The following is a 25049-nucleotide window of genomic DNA, read 5'->3' on the forward strand; positions in this document are numbered from 1 at the left end:
CTTTCAGTTCATCACCTAAATCACTCACATCAATATCGCGCATGTCATCATGTGTCAACACTGTCTCTAGTGCCCTGCATTGCTGGTGTAGGTCTTCTTCAGGTATAGTGAGGAGTTTTGGAATATCATACAACATCCCAAATATACTGCTGTGTTCCTTGAGCTGCATGAAACGTTCTTCATCTGACTGTATTGCACAATCTAGCAGCTGGTTAAAGAATTCAACTTTGAATTGTTTTTTGGGGTCTCTTATGGGATTATCCCTTGCCTCGTAATCAAAATGTCATCTTCTTCGGTGACTCTTGTATTCTTGAATGGGTGGGAAAATAGCTTCAGTGTAAAGGTCCTCTGCCAACTTCTGTGCACTCTTCAGAACATTTTGAAATCCCTCATCTGGCCAGTAAGACTGTAGGTCTGACTTTGCTTTGTCCAGTTCCATTGCTCCAGATATATCAAGGTCAACACCTTGGAGTCTCTTGCTTACAACATTTATTTCAAATGGTATGTCATGCCACAACACTAAGCCACACAGAAATTTGAAGTTATGTAAGTTTCTGGTGATTCCATTTCCCTCTGCCACTGTTCTCCCGTGAACAGTTACTGTCATAGCATTATCCTCCATAATGGCAATTATGGCATCATCTGTCTTCCCAATTTGGTGTTTGGTAGGCTTTATCACCTCCACTCGACTTTCCCATCATGTGACACTCAGTGGTTTCGGTGTCAGAGAGGATGTTCCCAGATGTTGCTTCAAAATTTGCCATCAATGAGTTGATGCAGAGAAAAATACACAGATGCTTTGAATTACATTAAAAAATTCAGCAGCCTCACTAGAAACTGAGGCTGCATCACTGACCACCAAGTTCAATGAATGAGAACTGCATGGGACAAAAAAAGCTTGAGGGTTTAACTCTCAGATCCGTGTCTGCACTCCTCTGTTCTTTCCTCTCATGTTGGCACCATTATCGTAGCCCTGACCTCTCATGTCAGCTATCGCAATTCCCGTATCTTCCAGCTTTTTCAGAAGCACATTTGTTGTACCAGCTCCTGTAGTATCATCAGTGTCAATAAATTCTAGAAAATGCTCTCTGACAGTCACCATTGCAGGGACATTTTCACTAGGTTCTGGTGTTGTTACAAAATGCACCATTAAAGTCATTTGTTCCGAATGGCTGATGTCAGGTGCGCAGTCCAGAATAACAGAGTAATATCTTGCTGATTTCAGATCTGCCACAATCTTCTGTTTGGCTTTTGTTGCCAGTAACTGTATGATCTCATTTTGAATTGTTTTTCCAAGATAGTGGTACATTTCTTGGGTGGTGACTCTTCTTAGATGCTCCTGGAGTACAGCATCAAACTCAGCCATCAGCTCCACAATTTTAAGGGAGTTTCCATTGTTTGGCACATACAACTGATCTGAAGCGCCACGCAGTTCTAGGTTTTGGGTAGCAAGCATTCTCACTTTGGCAATGAGCCTTTTCAGAACATTTTGCCAGTAAAGAGACTCTGATGCAATCTTCTCTTGATGCTGATCATCTATGGTGGCCTTTAACCTTAGTCTCATCTCAAGCTCTTTCCACTTGTGGAATGCTCTCTGGTGATTTCCTGCCTTCTCATGGCATGCCAGATTTCTAGCCAGATTTTTCCAATCCTTTGTTCCTGTAGTACCCAGTGTGGCTGGAACATTAGACTGGAAGAGTTTGTAACAAAAACAATATGCAGCATTCTGTGGTTTTGAGTACATAAGCCATGGCCTCTCCACTTTGTCACCATTGGGGATTTCACACCAGTAATGTGTTGGATGGAAACTTCTATTTTCATTGTCTTTGGGGACATGAAGTTTTTCACTTGCTGTGGCCCATGTAGTACAAGGAAGTCCCTCAGGCTACTGCTCAAGTGGGTCCACAGTCCTGGATCATCTAGACTTAAGGAACTAAACTCAGCAACAGCTGTTTCTTGCACCTCCACCACATTCTTCTCTGATCTACACTTTTCTTCAGGAATGTGTATGGTTACATCCATTTGAGATGGAGATATGGATGCTGCAGTAGCTGCCAGGTCATCTGCACTCTGACTAACTGGAAGATCAAGCATCTCCTCACCACTCACATCCTCAACTGGGGCCGGAAGGCTCACCGTGAACATTTGTGTCTATGTATCTCAGGAGAGCGCCTTCCTGCTTAGATAGAAAAGCTTCATTTGCTTTCTTTCTTTTTCTGAATGCTGCCCCAGAGGGGTGTTTCCTTCTTTCACTCATGACTGCTGTTCTGTGCCAGCTATAGTGGCTCTCAACACTCAATTGAAGGGGACAAATAAGCAGGCTGGTAGCAGGGCCTGAGTGAGGGAAGATATCAGCGTCTTAAGGGCCTAACTGGCTCCTACTACTTCAGTTGACTGCCTGTTCTCCTCAAGTGGGTTCAGGGAAGCAGCAGGAAACAGGAAGCTCCCTGAGAAGCTGGTGTTAATCAGTCCAGGCTCCTAGGGGTGTTAGAAAGGTACATAAGAGACTCCTCCTCTTCTCTCTCCCTGCAGCTCCTGCTGCTTTCTGTTATTCGCTCTCACCTTTTCTCCTGCCTGCCTGTTATGTCTCTTGTGCCCTCCTTCCTCCAGCACAGCACTTCACCATCTCTGTGCATCTAGAGCAGAGAGACTACATATGCACCAGCAGCAGACACAATTTTCTACACTCTGGGTCCTAGTGGCTTCTCTCCAGTCTGGCACCTGAGGCGGCCACCTCAGTTCACCTCATGGTAAGGCCAGCCCTGCTCCTATGGCTCTTCTCACACTCGAGTCACAACCATGTTTAAACATATTTGGTTGCTGGCAGGGCTATAGTACAGCTTTCCTAGAGATAGGTCAATTGCCAGCACATCTTCTGATGATTAGCACCAAATTGTAAAATTACTGTTCAATTCTGAACAGATAATTAGGAATAATGTGCATGTCATTAACCAGTTGGCTTTCTTTTTGCATGAGTCTTTGTCTCAATATGCTACCATTGCTGTCTTTTCTTCTCCAACCTGTACTTCTCCAGATGTAAATGATCTGTCAGACTGTCATGATCAGAAGAGCAGGAGTGATAGGACTGTCTCCTCTCACCCTGTTCTGGCATATGACTCATGATGGAGCAACAGAAACTGGAGGAGGGAAAGCCTAAATTTGTCTCCAAGGATGGAAAGAGGTGAGTTGGAGTTCTCCCCTCCACTGTTTCCACCAAATAATTTTTTATCTCCTCCCTACCCTGCTGTACTTTTGTACTCCCACAGTGCCCAAAGTAGGAAGGAGAAAGCAGGGAAACTCATCTCATGTTGTTTGGTAGGCATGAAGTGGGAGTGGGGGCAGGATAGTGCGGAGTCTATGATATGTTAGAAATGAGCACACCTAGAAATGTCTTCTCAGAATCATAGATAACTTGTTCTCTTCTGTCTTACCAAAATTTGAAAGCTTCTCATATTTCATAGCTTGGTGCTCTGCACCATGTGCCTCTTACTCATATGAATCAGTAAAGAATAAAAAATAACTTCAGAAATACCGATACGCCTCCTTTTTGGGGGAAGAAAGTGTGACAGCTCAGCTCCTGCGTACTTTTGAGTATTGTGCTCCCTGGTCATGGTGCTAAACAAGACCTTCAGGGGCTTTAGCCTGCCTGCCTATGAAATGTATCCCCCACCTGAGGGAACTGACCAGGTCTTGGACCTGCCACAATCAGCAGGTAACTGTCTGCACTGAATACATTCAGAATCCATCCAGCTGTATGGTCTGAGGCAGGCTTTTGAACAGGAAGCAGCTGAGTTCTCCAGACTGAAATAGGAGACCATGTGCAAGACAAGACAGCTTGTGAAGGACAGGACTTGGAAGGACAGGATCATCCTTACTGTTTTGTTACTCTCTGTACCTAGCAAATACAGGTGCTCCACTTCCACACTGTTGCATTTCTTGATGCCCAGGAACACTGCACATGCAATCTGCAGTGCTGGTCTACAGTTGCCACACATCTGTCTCTGAAGCTTCCTTCTTGGTCTCATGTTGAGACTCCCTGCAGCCCCTCTGCTTGTAGGGACTTCAAATGCAGCCTTCTTGGGATACACAGAGGCTGCAAGAGCCACCAACATAGAACAAAAGTGAGTGGCTAAAGCCAAAAACTCACCTTCATAGTTACTGACAAAGCCCGAGCTATTTACCTGGTAAAAAGTCTGTTCATCAGCAGCATTACGCTCTGGACATGAAGAGCCTACATGTTTCAGAGCAGTTACTGTGGGCGAGGGATTTGGCATAGAAAAGGAGATGCAAGAGAATAGGAGTGAGGATGTCTATTTCTCCAATACTTGTAGCTCCTACAGGACTAACTCATGGACAATGACCTCCATGGATGGGCCTCATAAATAAGAACATGATTTCCCAAAGTATAGTCATAGTGCAGGCCTATAGGAGAACAAATACTACTAAGCCTGATGTTCCATATTTGGAATTTGAGAAAATTAGTTAATTGAACCTGTGTGTGTCACGCAGTAAATGAGGGGGATGGGAGCAGAGAGAAAACCAAGGAGAAATGATGGAAACAATGTGGATGGTAAGAAGAGGAAAAACTAAGTGAAAACTGAGGGAGCAAGGACAAAAGGTGTGAATGAGATCAAAGCAGAGAAGAGGCTTAAATGTTCTATAAGAATAGCATAGGGAAAAATACACATAATAGAATAAAAATGGAGGGGAAAAGGAGAACAAAGAGAAGTGACATCTTTCTGTTGTAAGTTTTCCACATACATACATACTCTATGAGATGTATAATAGTAAATAAAGAGTGGTTTGTAATCCATAGTATTGAGGCACTATTGTCTCTAATACCATTTACGACAAGCGGTGCACTCAAGACTGAGAATGGAGCAGAGCTGTCCTGCCCAGAAGAAAGAAAATGCCAAATTATTCCTGCCTTGCCAAACAGGATTGCTCCTCTCTATTCATGGTTGCGCTTCGTCTACCTGTATGCAGTTGTTTACCATTACTGGGCAAACTAAAAGGTAAGATCAAGGCAACCAAGATATCTTTTAAAAAGTTACTTTTCTCCTGTACCCCAGTTCCCTGCCCCTGACAAACATAAATGGCTTCAAACTAAACAGAGACTGTATTGAAAGCCATGGCTTAGAAGCTCCTTCTAGCAGTGAGCAAGGGTAAGGTGTCCATACTGAGAGTTTTGTTTTTTTAAATCCGCAGCTTTAGATATCCTTGACCATGAGATACAATATTTTTGACCTGGATGTGGGAGCTTGTAGGGTGGATAGTAGCTCTTCTGCTCCTTATCAGAGAGGTTGAAGAGTATAGTGCTGGTCAATTCATGTACTTCCCAAAAGCATGGGTCTTGCTGGGTTATGTCTTATCACTGTTCCTGTGCATTGGCCACAAGAGACTAGAGGCTGCCTAGTCCTCCTCATGATGCTTAGTTCTGTGTCCCTTTTCTCCAGCCTAATTATTCTCCCAAGCATGACAAGGGTAGAGTTCTGGATAGAGTAGAGTTCCGCTCTACTCCGCACTGATTAGGCCTCAACTGGAGTACTGTGTCCAGTTCTGGGCGCCACATTTCAGAAAAGATGTGGATAAATTGGAGAAAGTCCAGAGAAGAGCAACATAAATGATTAAAGGCCTGGAAAACCTGACCTGTGAGGGAAGATTGAAAAAAACTTTTCGTTTAGTCTGGAAAAGAGAAGACTGAGAGAGGACATGATACCAATTTTCAAGTACATAAAAGGTTGTTATAAGGAGGAGGGAGAAAATTGTTCTTAACCTCTGAGGATAGGACAAGAAGCAATGGGCTTAAATTGCAACAAGGGAGGTTTAGATTGGACATTAGGAAAAAATTCCTAACTGTCAGGGTGGTTAAGCACTGTAATAAATTGTCTAGGGCGGTTGTGGAATCTCCATCATGGGAGATTTTTAAGAGCAGGTTAGACAACCACCTGTCAGGAATGATCTAGATCAGTGGTTCTCAAAGCCGGTACACCGCTTGTTCAGGGAAAGCCCCTGGCACGCCGGACCGGTTTGTTTACCTGCCGCGTCCAAAGGTTCGGCCAATCGCAGCTGCCACTGGCCGCGGTTCGCCACTCCAGGCCAACGGGGGCTGCAGGAAGTGGCGGCCAGCACATCCCTCGGCCCACGCTGCTTCCTGCAGCTCCCATTGACCTGGAGCCGTAAACCGCAGCCAGTAGGAGCCGCGATCAGCCAAACCTGTGGAAGCGGTAGGTAAACAAACCGGTCCGGCATGCCAGGAGCTTTCCCTGAACAAGCGGCGGAGCGGCTTTGAGAACCACTGAACTAGATAATACTTGTCTTGCCATGAGTGCAGATGACCTCTCAAGGTCCCTTCCAGTCCTATGATTCTATGAAAAGCAAACTGTCTAGTTCAGTCCCAATGAGACAGAAGGGTTGCTTTTTGGCAGAAGGAAGCACTGGGATGAATATCCAAAGCTGGGTTTTGCATCATCTCTTGAGGCTTTTTACCCAAATTGTTTACAGCCTGGATTATGAAGTTCCAGCAGTGGTTAACAAGTAAGTTTTATCATCTTCAGCTGGCCAAAGAGGCTGCTACTAGCCCTCCAAAATGTGGAACTTGCATTGGAGCCAGGTAGAACTGGTCAGAAAATGTTTTTTTTTTCCCCCATGGAAAATTTTGACTTTTCATTGAAAAACAAACATTTTCAGCTGAGAAATGAAAATTTTGGTGTTTGGACAGAAACTAGAAAGTTTTCAGATGAAAGATCAAAATTTTCTACAAGAAGTAGATACTCTTAGCAAAACAAAGAAAAAATGTGTACCTAAATGTAAACCCAAATTTTTCATCAAAAACCAGTTTTGACAGAAAAATGTTGATCAGCCATACACTCAGGCCTTTGTCCGCCCAAGGCTAGACATTTCAATACTACAGTCTTCTGAGAACTCCCTTTGGAGCCTACCTGCTGGTGCAGAGTGCAGCTGCCTCCTTTCTGAGTAGGGCCAGCCATTGCGAGTATACATCTTCACTCAAACCTTCTGGTTTGATTCTGGGTGAAATCAGAGATCTTGGTGATATATATTAAAGCCTTAAATGGGAGCTGGTTATCAGAAGGACAGCCTCTAATGTTATATCTTGTTGTGGTCAGTAAAATAATCTAGCATTTTCTGTCAGTTCCTGGCATAAAGGTCTCTGGGCCTGGAGAATAGAACTTTCTCAGTTGAGAGTCCCTGCCTCTGAAATTTCACTCCTCTTCGGGGTCTGCTAGAGCCTACCCAAGTCTATTGAACTTGAGAGCACAATGCAAGAAGTTAATTTGGTTTAACTTCTGGTTTTTGTCTTTGTCTTTTTTGGTACCACAAATGACAATATTTTCGCTAAAATTTCTGTAGGCAGCAAGATTGGTTTTGCAATGGAATCAGTGACAGGTAGTTTATAAGTGCCTAGCATCCTGCATCAATGACAGGAGCTCTATAGATCAATAAAACATAACAAACGTTAGGAAATATGCAAGCTCCCTGCAATAAGCCTGCTCTGCTCTGGTATTCGATCTTGTGGGACAGAGATATTCCTACTTGCTTTTGCTGATCATCAGTCAAGAGTCCTACCCTTTCAGAATGACTGGGATGGTGATGGATTGGTGAGCTTGTGAGCAGGTCTTCCTGAATGTGACAAGACCGACAAGTGGAAACTGGTTGGGAAGGAATTTAGAATTAGAAAGAAGTTGGTTAAATTATTGTTTCTAAGCAGACTTTTCACCTTCTACCTGAACCGGGATTTTCTGTTGCCTCTGTCTCTTCACACTATATCTAGGCTAATTTCTGAGGTTATTTCTATCAGGGCAAAGCGATACACCTCAATAATGTGGGTCAATATCAGTGGGGATAGGTGGCGCATACAGTATCTTTTACCTAAGAAGAGAAGCATACCAGAAGAAAAGTTTACTTTCACAGGGTCTTTCAATTATCAATACTTCTATCTATCCAGATGAAACCAGATGGAATGGAAATGCCCAGGTAACAGAAACAAGGTGGGTGATATAATCTCTTTTATTGAACCTCACTCACCTTATCTATGTAGTATCCTAAAACCAACATGGCTACAACTACACTGGGTAACTGAGAGTTTATTGTATTTACTATTAATAAATATAGGGAACATAACAGACAGATACACTGTAGTCTGGTTAAGTAGCTTACTAAGAGATGGTGAATGGGTGGTCTTTGGTACAGAACTACTAATTATTCTCTGAGTGACTACTGCAGACACTGGGGATGCAGGAAGGGCAAGTCTGAGGTAGTTCAGAAAAATATATCCTTTATCTACTAATTACTACTGTAGGTAACTGAGCATTTCTCTTCCTGGACATTGCCCTGTTGCTAATGGAGGATGTAAAAGTTCATTTTATCTTACAATATAGTAAAATACAATCCAATATGGTTTTATTTAGCATTTTTCATATAAGCAGTATCAAAATACACTTTCCATATCGGATAATACCTGTATAATACAATCATAACACAGTGTTATGTTTGTGATTCTTGGCTCTTCTTCACCAAGTAACATTCCCCTGGATGTTCCAAATGGCAGGAGCTACAGAGGAGAAGGCTCTTGAACCAGCACTGATGAGAGTGTATGGAGGAGCCAAAAAGGGCAGTGTGCAGTGGCGTTGGAACAGTTTTTATAGTTGGGGTGCTGAAAGCCACTGAACAAAACTATAAACCCTGTATATGATGGAACCTACTTTAAGCCAGGGAGTGCTACCAAATCCCCAGTACCCCTAGTTCCAGCCCCCCTGCCAGTGTTTGTCTAGGAGGAGGATTAGGATGGGTCACTAGTAAGACACAAAGTTCTGAGGTAATCTGAGCAACTGTATGACGGGTTTAAAAACAAAGAGGGTAATCTGTGAATTGGATCCTGAAATGAATGGAGAGCCATTGGAGTTGTTTGAAGATGAGATGTCATGCTTCTTTGTATAGCGAGAAGATGGACAGCAAGGTTGTGCACTTGCTGTAGTCTGAAGATCTTGGAGAGGCCATGTAAACAGGAGTTACAACAGCCAAAGTTGGAGGAGATGAAGTCATGAAGGATTTCAGCTTAAGAGGAATCAGGGAGGAGACTTAGGCAGGCAACATCATGGAGATGGAAATAGGGAGATTTGTTTATGTATGTCATGACCAGGTCATGGGCAGGTCAGAGCAGGAGTCTGGAGCCAGGTCAAATCAGATACCAGGAGATCAGAGTTTGAGAGATGCCCAAGGGCAGATCTAGAGTCAGGTGTCAGGAGACCTGAGTCAGGCAGTAGGAGCAGGTAGCCTAAGAAAAGCAGTCTTAAGTAGGGGAAACCCAGTTGTGAGGACAACTTCCTGTTCCTGTGCTTGGTTTAAATAGAAGCAGGGAACCGTTTAGAACCCTCAGAGTTCCAGGAATCAGATCCCAGGATTGGAGTCCTCTGTCAGTTGAGCTTCTAGTTCTGGCAACTGTTAGCAAGTCACTGGGTGGCAGGTTGGAACTTACTGGCTAAGAGCCGTGTGGACTGGCATTCGAGAGCAGTGGTCCCTGGCAATGTAAGAACTGAAAGAGGAGATGGAAAGTTCAAGGTCAAATGATGAAGCTAAAATTTTGTAGACAGGAGAGGCAAATGAAAGCAATGAATTTAGGAGAAAATGATAGAGGAGATGGAGCTGTGAATGAAAATGTTCCTAATGCCAAATGGGGAGTACATCTATCTTGAAGGTATCTAATGTATTATTTAATCATTTACCTTTAAAGTACAAAAAGACTCCTGAGCAACAGCTCTGTGCTGCCTGGCAACAATTAAACTCACAATCCACATATGCAAAATACCCAATATTGGAACTGGAATATAAAAAAAAAATGAACATACCAGCCAATGGGAAAAATATATTCCATTCCTGCCCCCTATAAAACCTGTGTCCTCAACTATCCTAAAAAAATACCCCTATAGATGTTTTAAGTATTCTACTATACAGTATGGGCTTGAGTTTTTTTAAATGTATAAAATATATTTCCTGCAACTCTACCCAAAACTGTCACTCAGCCATCCCCCCAAAGACCTATCATGATCACCTGAATTGGTTACAAAATGTAAAAAACTGCAAGAATTTTATCAACATTCTTTTCCTGCATTCTTAACTAAATTTTGACAAATTTTCATCAAACTGTAAACAGGTCTAAATATAGATATTTTATTTGCTTTCTATACAGTATGGTGCAACTTTTAAAAGTGTACATGCACAACTGCACGTGGAAAATGTGTATGCAAATACATGCCTAGTTTATGAGCACAATTACTGTGATTACCATAGAATCATAGAATATCAGGGTTGGAAGGGACCTCAGGAGGTCATCTAGTCCAACCCCCTGCTCAAAGCAGGACCAATCCCCAATTAAATCATCCCAGCCAGGGCTTTCTCAAGCCTGACCTTAAAAACTTCTAAGGAAGGAGATTCCACCACCTCCCTAGGTAACGTATTCCAGTGTTTCACCACCCTCCTAGTGAAAAAGTTTTTCCTAATATCCAACCTAAATCTCCCCCACTGCAACTTGAGACTATTACTCCTTGTCCTGTCATCCGCTACCACTGAGAATAGTCTAGATCCATCCTCTTTGGAACCCCCTTTCAGGTAGTTGAAAGCAGCTATCAAATCCTCCCTCATTCTACTCTTCCGTAGACTAAACATCCCCAGTTCCCTCAGCCTCTCCTCATAAGTCATGTGTTCCAGTCCCCTAATAATTTTTGTTGCCTTCCGCTGGACTCTTTCCAATTTTTTCACATCCTTCTTGTAGCGTGGGGCCCAAAACTGGACACAGTACTCCAGATGAGGCCTCACCAGTGTCGAATAGAGGGGAACGATCACGTCCCTCGATCTGCTGGCAATGCCCCTACTTATACATCCCAAAATGCCATTGGCCTTCTTGGCAACAAGGGCACACTGTTGACTCATATCCAGCTTCTCGTCCACTGTAACCCGTAGGTCCTTTTCTGCAGAACTGCTGCCGAGCCATTTGGTCCCTTGTCTGTAGCGGTGCATTGGATTCTTCCATCCTAAGTGCAGGACTCTGCACTTGTCCTTGTTGAACCTCATCAGATTTCTTTTGGCCCAATCCTCCAATTTGTCTAGGTCCCTCTGTATCCTATCCCTACCCTCCAGCATATCTACCCCTCCTCCTAGTTTAGTGTCATCTGCAAACTTGCTGAGGGTGCAATCCACACCATCCTCCAGATCATTTATGAAGATATTGAACAAAACTGGCCCCAGGACTGACCCTTGGGGCACTCCGCTTGATAACGGCTGCCAGCTAGACATGGAGCCATTGTCACTACCCGTTGAGTCCGACAATCTAGCCAGCTTTCTATCCACCTTATAGTCCATTCATCCAGCCCATACTTCTTTAACTTGCTGGCAAGAATACTGTGGGAGACAGTGTCAAAAGCTTTGCTAAAGTCAAGGAACAACATGTCCACTGCTTTCCCTTCATCCACAGAACCATAGAAGGCAATTAGATTAGTCAGGCATCACTTGCCCTTGATGAATCCATGCTGAGTGTTCCTGATCTCTTTTCTCTCCTCTAAATGCTTCAGAATTGATTCCTTGAGGATCTGCTCCATGATTTTTCCAGGGACTGAGGTGAGGCTGACTGGCTTGTAGTTCCCAGGATCCTCCTCCTTCCCTTTTTTAAAGATGGGCACTACATTAGCCTTTTTCCAGTCGTCTGGGACTTCCCCCGATCACCATGAGTTTTCAAAGATAATGGCCAATGGCTCTGCAATCACATCCGCCAACTCCTTTAGCACTCTCGGATGCAGCACATCCGGCCCCATGGACTTGTGCACGTCCAGCTTTTCTAAATAGTCCTGAACCACTTCTTTCTCCACAGAGGACTGGTCACCTCCTCCCCATGCTGTGCTGCCCAGTGCAGTAGTCTGGGAGCTGACCTTGTTCGTGAAGACAGAGGCAAAAAAAAGCATTGAGTACATTAGCTTTTTCCACATCCTCTGTCAGTAGGTTGCCTCCCTCATTCAGTAAGGGGCCCACATTTTCCTTGACTTTCTTCTTCTTGCTAACATACCTGAAGAAACCCTTCTTGTTACTCTTAACATCTCTTGCTAGCTGCAACTCCAGGTGTGATTTGGCCTTCCTGATTTCACTCCTGCATGCCCGAGCAATATTTTTATACTCATTCCTAGTCATTTGTCCAGTCTTCCACTTCTTGTAAGCTTCTTTTTTGTATTTAAGATCAGCAAGGATTTCACTGTTAAGCCAAGCTGGTTGCCTGCCATATTTACTATTCTTTCTACACATCGGGATTTAAATGCATCGAGTGGGGAAGGGATAAAGGAGATTGAAACATGGAATGAGGAGCAGGAAGAGAAGATGGAAGGAAAGAAAGAGAGTGACCTAGGGAGGGAAGTAGACTGGAATAAGGGAAGAGGAAAAAAGATAAGAATAGGGGAGTAATTTCAAAAAGTTATAAAACAATTTTATATTAACATTGTTTGGTTAAATACAGAATGTGGAGTGAACAGTCTGGTGATGAATTGTTACCTCAACAGGCTCATCTGCTGGGAGATAACTGCATAGGTTGTCACTTTACCCAATCAAATTGCAGTTTAAGCCAATGGCTTGGGTGTAAGATATGTAAAACATCTCAGGGACATACGCTGCACTAGTTGCACAGACAAGTTAGATACACAAATACATGCCATCCACATTAGACCCACAATAATAGCAACTCTTGCCTTAGAGCTGGAAGCTGCAGCTGATAATGAATGCTGTTCCCTATGAGTCAGCAGCTGTGACTACTTGATAATACCTATGCTCAGGTTTCTGCACTCCTTCTGGGTGCAATCCAGGTTATTGATTAGGATTAAGGCTGGTTGTTTGTCAGGCTCTCATGGTTTGTTACTGATTCTTTGATCTATTTTTGCAGTTTTTAAACAAAAGTCATGGCTACCAAGTAGCTCCCTGCTGGGCTGCATTAGCTTTTATTTGTTTGTTTTGTTTTTAGAAAAATTAAGTATGTAGCCCTTATGGCTGTGAAGGTAATCTTGCAAATGTGAACCATGTGTAACCAATGCAGTGCTCTCATCCCAAACATACCAACAAATGGTGCTTCTGCAAGATGTTCCTATTCTTTATGGTACGGTATTTAAAAGTGAAAACTATGTAACTCAGAAAAGTAGAAAAATGCTTTATGTATGTAATGGTGATCCAATGGGCTTTCTGACATAAGGTACCATTCAACCCAAGTAAGCATGGCAGAACTGCACCTTTAAAAGAAAAGAAGGCGGTGAATAAAATGTGCTCTGACTCTTCAGAGAGCTTCGAGCGAAAACTGACTTTTGCTTTTCATTTCATGGCAAAAATATGATCTTCCTAATTTTTGGTCTTGACAAACAATTAACCTTAGTGATGATCTTTAAAGTCCTAAATCATCTGCCACCCAAATATGAGATCCCACTGTGACAGGTTCCCCCCCAGGTGCCACTGAGCCCCCCAGGCCCACTAGCCTTTACAGTGTACTGCTGTGATCAGCCTAAGTGATTATAAGGGATAGCAAACAGATCAAAGCAGATTACCTAGTAAATAAACAAAACACACAAACTAAGCTTAATATACTAAAGAGATTTCATATGAATAGCAGATCCTCACCCTAAGTGAGGATACCAGCAGGCTGCAGATTCTTAAGGGGCAAGATGCACTGGCTTACAGCTAAGAAACCCCAGGTGTTCCATTCACAGTCTAAAAATCTCTTTAGCCTGGGTCCAGCAGGGTTCCCCAGTTCAGTCTTTGTTCCTCAGGTGTTTCCAGGAGTCTTTTGGTGGGGAGTCAGTGAAGAACCACAATGATGTCACTCCCCTGCCTTAAATATCTTTTGCATATGGTGGATCTAGCATGTTTCAGGCCAACCCCCTCCAGGCCAGTGCTATGCCCATGCAAAAAGTCCACACACACACCCTCCTAGGGTTTCTTTGTAATTCTCACTCCAAGCATTGGGACTTTCCCCCCCCCCTACTTCTCAAGGGCTGTGGTCTTTCAGGAGCTTTTTCTTAGCTGCTTGTTGGATCTTATCTGCCTGGGAAATGGCTTCCTCCTCCCCTTTCTCAGGTGGGTCATTAGCATTTTCACTGACTCTCAGGTCTTTAGTAGGATTCCCATCCTGTCTTAAAGAGACAGAGTTAGTTTCCACAAGTACTTCAGGAACAGCATTTTGCAAAAGTGGGACCTGGATTGGGGTATCCTCTGTATGTCCCCAAGAGGTCAGTTGTATGACTGTTCCCTTCCGGAAGGTCAGTTACAATTCCCTCTTAAAACCTGAGCCACAGGTTGGGTGCCTGGGAGCACAGATGCTGACCCAGCAAATCTATCCTGGGCAAACCCTCCCATGTAATCAGTGAGGAGACATTCCTGTACTCCCCCAAATTCCTTCTCAATTTCCTTCTCTGGGCCCCCCTCTAAGACACACACTTCTGTGCTCTCTAGAGTGGGATCTATCCCCTGTTCAGCTGAGAAGGGCTCACACCTAACAGCCAGAACAGTCCTTTCACTGGCAGGCACCATGCCCTCCTGCCTCTTTGAGTTGGGCTTGCCTCCAGCTGCAGAGCTCATAGAACCTTCACCCTCTTCAGTGGTTTCTAGGGTTCTCACCCTCTTCTGGGCTTCCCTCTAGGACGCATCTTCCTATGCACCCGAGAGTGAGGTCTATCCCCTGCTCAGCTACAACCTGCTGGCAGCCAGCAACCTGGACAGTTTTGTTGCTGATAGGCAATACTCTCCCCTCCCCCCAGGAGGAAATGCTGCCTTTAGCCTCCAGGCAGCAGGAGCTGGTTTCACCCATACCCACCCCTGGTAGCATACTGTTTTCAACTGCTGCAGGGGAATTTAAGAGACCCTCTCCCATCCCTTCAGCAGTTTCTGGGATTTCACCCTTTCCCTCCAGGATTTCAGCACAATATTCCTCCTTGGTGCAGACAGACCCTTTGACAGCCCTAGCCATATTGAAAAAATCATTTCCAAGAAACAATTGTGATGGGTTATGAGGTACTGCTGCCACAGTCAATTCAGCTTCCAAATTCTCAGTTTCTATCTGCACTTGAGCCAAAGGCACAAGGATTTTGTGACCTCCTACTAACAAAAGCTCTGCCATCTGTCCTAGCAGTATGTCTTTTTCCTGAACAATGTTTCTCCTGACCACAGAAATTTCTGCACCTGTATCCCTCAACCCCAGGAGTTTCTGGTCATTAATTTTGACAGCCTTTATGTGCTTCCTGCCTGGCCGGGCAGAGGCTATTTTTACAAATCCTGTATGATAAGAGGCAATTGCCTGAGGTGCCTCTGTGCTCTGGGTAGCAGCATTCTCATGAGTTGCTTGCTGCCTGTTCCCACCCAGCACAGAGCATTTATTTCTTAGGTGCTCAGTGGATTTACAGTGGTAGCACCTTCTGTGCTCTTCTGTTTTTACAGGAGATTTGGGATGTGGACTAGAGGAATGGACTTGGGGAGGTAAGCGTCCAGCCTCCCATCCACCCTTCTCCTTCCCAGAGGTACAATGGGAACCCTGCTTCCCACCAGTCTTAAACCCCCTCTGCCAGTCATTTATTTCTAATAGGTGCTTGGGTTTGTTCAAATTCATCAGCTAGAGTAGCAAGTTCATCAACAGTTTTCACCTTTTTATCCCCTAAACACTGTTTGACATCATTACTACATATACTCAGGAAATGTTCCTGAGCAACAAGATCACACATTTCTTCAAAGCTTGTAATACCATTTCCCCTTACCCACTTATCCATCAAATCTCCCATCTGGTTTACATATGCCACATTACTCATCCCAGCACCTCTCTTAAGGCTTCTAAATTTTACTCTGTATGCTTCAGGTGTAATCTGAAACTGTTTTAAAACCATTTCCTTGAGTTGCTGTTCATGAAACAAACTGGAGAGCACTTCTGGTGAGCTGCTGCACACAGCCATGCAGTGTTCCCAAACCCTTGTCTCCAGGGCACATCTCCAAATTCCCACACTCACAACACATTCCTTTATGAGGGAGCATCTCCAAATCATATTTTTTCAAAAACATATCCCTACAGGAATCAGTTGAAGAGGCAGTGAGGTCAACATTTGGCATCTGTCCTCTTGCCTGCCCACTGTGTAAACAAAAGATTGCAGTGCTCCACCAAAGAAGCAGCTCCTCCTCCCTTTCGCTGGCTTCCTCAAGCCTTTCTCTTCTTAGGCCTCTCAGTCTTGGCCACTCTGATCCCTGGAGGCATTGGCAAACTTTCTTTTCCTCCTGCCCCTAGTGGTGCACACAGAGTGGGCAGGGTGGGGGTGATGAAACCCAGAGTTGAGAGCATGAGGAACACTGAGAGAGAATCATGAAGGTTCCAGAAATGGGATGTTATGTGGCTAAAAGGATTTTATTGTGGGGCTCTAAATCACAGAGTGGGACGAATAAAAGGAAGTAAGTGTGGGGGTGGAGGCTGAGAATCCATGTGTGAAAGAAATAGGTAGGGGAGTCCAGGGAAATGAGGGAGACAGAAATAGTAGTTAAATAATTTAAAGTGGGGAAATAGAAAGGAAGAGAAAGGAGTGAAATAAGAAGATGAAAGGGAGAGTAAAGGGAGAATAAAGAAATGGAAAGAAAAGAGAAAAGACAAAAATGATGCACTAAGACTGGGCATATTTATATTTATTTTTCTGTCTGACTTTTCCTCCTCCAGCCTCCCAGCCCAGCTGAGCAGTGTTGCTGTTACTCTCTCAGTTCATTTGCCCCTGCCTGCAAGGTGCCAGGTGTTCTCTATGGATTTCTGTCTGTGGTTTCTCAATGTGTCTCAGTTGAGGCATTTACACAGGGCCCTAAATAAATCAAAGCCCATAACTTTAGGCACCCATGCTGACAATTTTGGCCCATTTCATTTTGGGCTTTGTGCTCCTGAATTTTGTGCAACACTTTGACTACCACTTTGATAGGAGCTATATAAAACCTTATGATACAGATAGACTGAGATTCATCATATAGAGCTTGATGGTAAGCCCTCTAGAGTTAATTGACTTCAACATGCTTTGGATGAGTTGTATGGTTGTGCATCTAGAGTAATAATAACTTCAGTGGAGTTACTCCAGGTCTACACTGGTCTAGCTGAGAGAAAAATTTAGCCCTGTACCTTGGTGTTCTGATGGAGTTTTTTTACTACTGTTTTGCATGTTGTGACTTAGTGTGAAGTATACACAAAGAATAACAAGACAACCAAAATTTGATACTGGTAGGGGAAGCTTAAAGTATTTGTCTCTCTTGATAGCTGTTGTGTTTTTGACACTGTGAGTGGATAATTTTTTAATGAAATAGTCATCTGTTATTTATCCGAAAACTCACTAATTCTGCTCAGAGGAAAATTCTGAATATTTTTTGTAAAGAAAGGCTTCAAGGAGAAAACAGGTGTGTATGTGTTACCATTATTAATGCTTCTGTGAGAACTATAAAAGCTTGACTATTTAAATTCTGCTTGAATTTTGGAAAGTGATCTACTAAGGCATTATTATTTCTATATTTATGAATAACTTACTACTGTTCTAGATAATGATTCCTACCAGTGAATGACTATCGCCACTTCTCCCTTTATTCTGCTATGCCTTAAAATTTGTCATTTTCATTCCACGGACTTTTGTATAAAACTGCAGCAATTTAATGTAATGTGGAAGAAACTTTGCTAATGTAATCAGGAAGAAACTTGAGTACAAAACAAGTCTTTGTGAAACCATCTCATCCAGAATTTAATTATCACGGGAGAGTCATTTATAGAGTGATTTACTTGACTTTTCCTCAGACTGTTGCTTTAATGTACTGAAGTAGACAAGATGATAGGGAAAAGGTCTCTGTTAAAGTGATCATTAGGGTTTGTGTTGGGGCTGGAGAAAGTAATTTGTGTATATAAAAGAAAAAAATAATGGAATTCTTTAAATACCTTCTGATATGCTAATTTAAAAACAAATTTATTTGATGAGGAGCCCAGTAAACCTGTTAATCTGGTACATTAAAAAATATCTTTTCTTTGTTAGTCGCCTGCGCATAGCTATTCCAGCTACGACTCTGGTAAGAACGAGAGCATAGGCAGAGGTGCTGAAGATCTGTCTCTGAACCGAGGAGATGAGGATGAGGATGACCACGATGAACATGAAGATGCTGAGAAGGTTAATGAATCTGATGGGGTAGAAGCTGAGCGACTGAAGGCTTTTAATGTAAGTCCCGCAGCATTAACTACCTTGCTTAACTTTACTAGTTTCCTTTCATACTGTTATTTATGGATAAGTGTGGCAATATTAGAGGCACATTAATTTACAAAAGGATCCTTTTAAAGCACATTAAACTCTCACCAACAGACACCAGTTTTACTGTGTTTTATTTAGAACTGTAAGGCAAAGTGCCATCTTTATCAGTGAGGAGAACTAAGATGTGTTTTGTGTATATGTGCATGTTCATCCAGTGGATAGAGGGGGGGACTGCAGCTAGTTTATAGGAGGAGCATTCCAGTGGTCAGCTATTTTCACTTGCTTTCCCACTGTTTGTAATTGTGCATGATAACACAAGCAATTGTTCAAACTAGGAGAAGAGTAAATATGCAGTTCAATAAAACCAGGGAGCAATCATAACTTATTGTTAATAACAAAAGTTAAGTGCTGCCTATTTTCACAGTCCATTGTGGTTTATCTCACAATTTCTATACACTATTCTTTTCTTGTCTTTTTTATCAGCCCTAAAAAAAAGTCCTTTAAAGAGTTGTTTGCTTAACATTTCTGGCTTCCCATTACATAGCTTCTTCAGCGCACAGAAAAAATATCTTCCTGTCAGTAATCAAGACTAGGAAGAGAAAGAGAGCAGCCCTCCAAACCCTTTTCCTCTGTCTCCCTCTTACCAACAGATGTTTGTCAGGCTGTTTGTAGATGAAAACTTGGACCGAATGGTCCCAATCTCTAAGCAGCCCAAAGAAAAGATCCAGGCTATCATTGACTCATGCAGGCGACAATTCCCTGAGTATCAAGAGCGTGCCAGAAAACGCATACGTACTTACCTCAAGTCCTGCAGGCGGATGAAAAGAAGTGGTTTTGAGATGGTGAGTTTTGATTTAAAACCCAGCCCTAGTTTCCATCAAAACCCCATATGTAAATCCATGGCACTATTCTGTTTTCATCTTAGTGTCTTTTTATTTGGTAATGTCAGGTCAGAGGTTTCTTTCCCCCCTCCCTTTTTCATCTTTCCTGAATTTATTCCCTTTGTTCACTGATTTTAAAACATCTCGGGAGGATATAGTTCACAGGTCTGTGTGAATCCATAGAAAGTGAGGACTCAAGCAAGATGTGAGGAGAGAAACCAATGGAAAGAGTATCTCATTTATATATTTTTTCCTTTCCAACACCATTAAAGAGGCTATTAAGTTAGTGAAGTCTTGCACTGATGCAGAATTTCTTTTGAATTCTACTAATTGTTTTTCTGGGAGATCAATGAAATCAGAAAATAGGATCCTTCAGAGCACTACAGTATCCATAGTAATGGTCAGTGAAGGACAGATAATGAAAACTTAGAGACTGGAAAGATGAAAGACTTTTAAAAAAATCTTTAGTAAAACACAAGTTTTTATGACAAGTGCATTGACAGTAGCTTTAAGTTTTAGGTGATTTGTTTGTACTTTTGGATTTATTTAGCAGTCAGTGAAAGTAGACCCTGCTTTCGCTTATCTTCTTTGAGTTGATATTCAGTTGTACAGATGGCATTCAATATTATTAAAACATCCCTGGCAAATTTTACAGTTCTGTCATTTATTTCCCAGGGTTTATACCTCATTATTTATTCACAGGCTATGAATTCTATGTTAGGGTATAACTGGCAGTATTTCTAGACCCTACACATCCTTGGCCTCTTGTGTTGCACAAAAATGGTAAGGAATAGCCCTCCTCACAGCTTATCAGTTAGTCAACTTCAGAATCATAAGAGAACTTTGATATTTTCACAAACCAGAAGAGACACTAGCAAATGAAATTGTAGCCTGCTACCTTTGATTTATTTTTCTCTCTCTCCTTAGATAAGATAAAATCACTTCATCATTACAAACATCATTTATTAATAAAATGTATCATTTTTAAAGAATAAATCATTTGAAAACCCATCTACATATTAAAAAACTGAATTCAGCTTTAATTTTCTTTCTCTCTCTCTCTCTTTTTCAAAGCAGCCTGAATATAGTACTTGTGAAGTTCATATGATGGTTTTAAAACATTAGTTGACAAGCTTAAAAACAAAGTACCACATCTGATGGTGGGGCAAGACCAGTATAGTATAGTATGGGATATAAAATGTAGAGTCAGAACCTTTAATCTTTTGTAAACTTTCATGATTCTAATATGCAATACAGCTTTGTTGCCTGAGACACTGGGTTAATGCTGCTTTCAGCCAAAGGAAACTTAGACAGAAAGAGAGAGAATAAAGGACATCTGTATAGATATAAGTGCTAAAGATTGACAGACAGAGTGTCAGGTTGTAGCCATCCAGAGCAGGAGATGGACAAAAAAAATTAAATATTTTCTTATTATACAGTAACTAGCATCTTTTCACATCCATTCTCTTTGGCTGAAGATAATTCAGGAGTGTGAGACTGAGATATCACTGTGTCAAATATTACTTCATTACACTAGCACCCAAAATACATATTATACAGCCAACTATGTTAATAAATGGTCTTATTGTTTTGCTATCTGGCAAGATTGTGAACCCCTTACTCACACTAGTGAGCAGTAACTCACATGACTAAGTAGAGTCCTGTTTAAGTCACTGGAGCTACTTGCGTGAGTAACTGCTCACCAGTGTGAGTAAGGGGTTTACAATCTGGTCTATAACAATTAGGTTGATTTGACTTCAGTGGACTAGTCATGATTATAATAATGATTACTCATGTGAGTACTTCTTTTCAGGTTTATATTCCTGTTCTTTTAAAAAATATCATGAGAATTATTATAAAGTAGGCAACTTTTATGGCACAAAAATCTCCCTACTTTGGAACTGTTAAGTTTAATCAGATCTTTTGGTAGTTTCAACCTATTTTTAAAAAGAACTTGCTTTGATGTGTTTCAATAGGGTGGGCAGGGCATTGCTGTCTGTGCCATCAGTGACAGCCCTGGGTAAGAAGGGAAATATGCCAACGCTTCCCCTTCCTTAACTCTCTCAAACTGAAGTGTAAACCAAAAGCTTTTAGCAGAACTCAGTGGAAAATCTCTCATTGAATCCTGTGGACAATAAGTGTGGTCCTTGGGGCACTAGTGCCATGTGGCCCTTATGGCTTGATTTCAGATCATTGTGAAAGATAGAACCTATCAAGAAGATGTTATAAAAACATTCTAATTTTTAAATTAGCTTCTCTGTCTGTAACTCATATCAGAAAGCAGTTCTGAAAAATACTACATTCGACAGAGACACTTGGCTAGCTGATTATTTTAAAATTACCCTCCATTTCACCGGGGAAAAGAATCATGTTGTCTGGATAACGACATTTGTGCAGGACTATCATGAAAAAGACATGTTGGTGTTGATTTGAATCAGGTGTTATGCTGAAATACAGCAAAACAGGATAATGATATCCTCAGGAGCTATTGCACTACTGTCGTTATATTAAATAGGATGTCAGATAATGATCTCCACAGGAGATGCCTTTTTACCCTACATGTATTTAATACAACTTATCTTTCATTTTGTTCAGGGCAAAAATGATACATTTTGAGCATGTAGTTTCAAGAGGAAACAGAATAATCTGATAATGTATGTGTCATATGTCAATTCAGCAACACTTGTGGAATAGCACAGCTATCTACAGCTTGGTGCTATGGTGTTTAAGAGAAAATGTAAACACTAAGTTTAATTAGTGAAAGACTCAGTGTGATAAAGAATATAAAGCATGCCTCAGGCTTGCTTCTGTCACTTATTTGCCATCTGTAATCCAAACAACACCTCTTACTGCATAACAGGCCAGTTGTAGGTCTGAGGCACTAGAAAAGGTTTGGTTTCATGAGTGTTCATGTTGCTCGCTAATGTGCTTCTCAGTATTAATATCCTGTTTTTAAAAGATTGCTTAAAGTTACCCTATTTATACTTGTGACAGCTGACCATTGCATGGACCCCAAATCTGTTTGCCTAGTTTCCTATTAAAAATATTCAGTGAAAAGAGTTTTCCATGTCTGGAATCTTTTCACCCTTTGATTATTTAGCTCTTAAATGTGCACCATCATTTTTGTTCTGACATAAACATATCCATTAAAAGGACATTGTCAAAGTATTTCTTGTCAACTGTAAAATCATATTTCTCCTCCCACTCTCTATGGTTTTTAATAATCCATTGAAAGATTGAAACTAGATAATGTGTTTTCTTAATCTTACCATTTAATGAAGAAGAAAGTTGTTTACTGGGACTGAAAATAGGGAGATCTGGGTTATAGTCCTGGCTCTACCACCAAAGTACTCTATGATGTTAAGCAAGTCATTTAATTGCTTTCTCTTGGTTTTCCCACCTGTAAAATGGAGCTAATAATACATACTGACTTCATGGGGGTGATGAAAAGGCTTAGTTCTTTAATATATCTAAGGTTGCTTGAAATCCTCTGATGGAAAGTGCTCTATAAGTGGGGCCTCTCCGAACTGATCCAATGACTACTACACTCTTCTCCTTCGATCCTTTCTCAAGACTCAGCTCTGCTTATGTGTCTGTGGGAAACTGGCACCTGGGAAAGGCTACGTAGAAGACCACTAGTGCTTCCTTATGTCTGTTTACATATTTATATTCTGGAAGAGAAACAAACATATAGATGATCTGAAAACAAGTTATGCACATACTAGCCTAAGTAACTATGTGGTCTTGTTACTGTTACCCTTTTCCTTCCTCCCCTTTTCACCTATTGTTACTCTCATTTGCTGTGTCCAGTCTTAACTTAGACTCTCATTCTGCAATGTGATATGTTTGGGTGGACCTTTCCACCCACATCCATTACTGTGCAAGATCAAGGTTGCAAGCTCTTTGAGGCAGAGATTGTGGAAGAAAACACAGGAAAAAACAGCTCCCAGCACAATGAGGCCCTGATTCTGACTGAGGCCAAATTAATAATATCAAAGGGCACATTATTATTTATTTATTACAAACTGGCAAGTACAGGCTAATCATAAATGGCTTTCCCTATGTGAGCTCAAGAATGGATTTGACAGCACGGATGAGGAAGAAAGGAGAGACAGAATGCCTGAACACATTCTCCCAGTTAGGACCTTAACAACGACCACCCCTACACACCCCATCCCAGCACAAAAACAAAAAATGGAGAGCTTCCATCTTTTTTATCGTTCCATATTTCACCACTCCCATTTTAGCTGCATTTGACTGCTGAGTAGGCATAGACATGGACGAGGTTGGAAAGGGGATTGAAGGGGGTGACAAATCAGGATTTGCAATTGTGGAGATGTACACGTGATCCAAGATTTTCAAAAGTAGCTAGTGATTTCAATTTTTGGGTGCCCAACTTCAGACACTTTAAAGGGGCCTGATTTTCAAGGGACTTTCTAAAATCCAGGCCTTTTAACATCTCAAGGTGGGACCCAAAATGATTTAGTCACTTCACAGTTTGGGTTTTGGAGGGATGGGGCAAAGCTTTCACCAATTTATTGAACTTAATGCTGAATAGATCAGCTACCCTTGCAGTTTCTGGGATTCACAACCTAACAAGGCTTTCACGGCTGTAGAGGTCATAGGTTTTTCAGCCAGATTAAGGCCTGTGGGTGCAAACATGTATAGCTAATCCTGATAAATAAGATGGAAACATTTAGAAAATTACCACAAATACAGTTGCATACAGATCTTCTGTGAATGGTTTTAGATGCCTTAATCCATTACATACTCCATCCCTTTCTCTAATGCTATATCATTTGCTTTTTCAAAGCACACAATTCTTGTCTTGGTGAATGATGGGATTAAGGTAGTAAAAGGGTGACACTGAGTAGTTCAAAAAATCCCGATAAATATAGCTTATTGAAAAAAGGAAAAACAGTTTTGTGAAAAAATTTGACTTTTTGAATTTTTTCCAGAATTTGAAACAAACTTTTTGCAATTTTTTAAATTGATTTCTTGAATTTTCAAATTCTCCCCTTTTTTCCTTTTCCCCCCATAGTGCAATAAAACTGATGATGATGATATAACGATCAGACTTGTTTTTTAATTTTCTTATTTTCCTTTTGCTCCTTTAACCTTTCAAAACTTCTCCAACTTTTCAAAAGCCACTGAGAAACAGAACTAGTTTCAAGTATCAGAGGGGTAGCCGTGTTAGTCTGTATCCACAGAAACAATGAGGAGTCTGGTGGCACCTTGAAGACTAACAGATTTATTTGGGCATAAGCTTTCGCGGGTAAAAAAACCCCACTTCTTTAGATGTGGGTTTCATTTAGTTTCATTTTTCCTCAGTAACCTTGCAAAAGTTGAAGAAGTTTTGAGAAGTTAGAATCACACATGGAAAAAATTTTTAAAAGTGAAGAAACCCCAATACCTAGATATCATTTATTCTAGTCTATTCATTTACAAAAAGGCAGATGGGGAAAAACCCAAAAATCAAAATGTTGAAAATGGCAATTTCAATGAAGGTCTAGAATTTAAAACAAAAACAAAAAAACTCAAACAAACAAACAAAGCTTTTTGCAACAGGGTTTTCATTTTGAAAAAGGTAATTTTTCATCAGAAAAAGGTTGGACTTAAAAGTTTTGATGAGCTATACAGTAAAGCTCAAAATGACAATAAATGTACATATTTCTAGTTCTTTCTAGATTGTGGATCTGGTTTTATGTCAGGCACTTCGCTAAAGTAGTATTTTATTATCTGTATTGTCCTGTTAGGACATAGGTGTGTAGTATAACATAGGGTTCCAGGTTGAGTACATTTGCTTAAGACAAAGAGGAAATAAAAGTCAGGCAAACTCCATGTTTCCTGGCTCTTTGAAGTATTGATGCATGGCTGTTTACTGCCTGAAACCCCAATCCAT

General features: G+C 41.5%; 1 protein-coding gene across 5 annotated transcripts in view; it reads left to right on the forward strand.

The window, feature by feature from the left end:
- Positions 1–25049, forward strand: part of NOL4 (nucleolar protein 4) — a 256811-nt gene that overhangs the window by 179851 nt on the left and 51911 nt on the right. For 4 of the 5 annotated variants that reach the window (XM_048840571.2, XM_048840573.2, XM_048840575.2 and 1 more), the window contains 2 exons: positions 18057–18236; positions 18917–19108. In XM_048840571.2, the coding sequence (XP_048696528.1) occupies positions 18057–18236; positions 18917–19108 (372 nt within the window). The remainder of the gene's footprint in view (positions 1–18056; positions 18237–18916; positions 19109–25049) is intronic. The other variant, XM_048840572.2, reaches the window with a different exon arrangement.

This window comes from Caretta caretta, chromosome 2 (genome assembly GCF_965140235.1).
Source record: "Caretta caretta isolate rCarCar2 chromosome 2, rCarCar1.hap1, whole genome shotgun sequence".
Taxonomy (NCBI): domain Eukaryota; kingdom Metazoa; phylum Chordata; order Testudines; family Cheloniidae; genus Caretta; species Caretta caretta.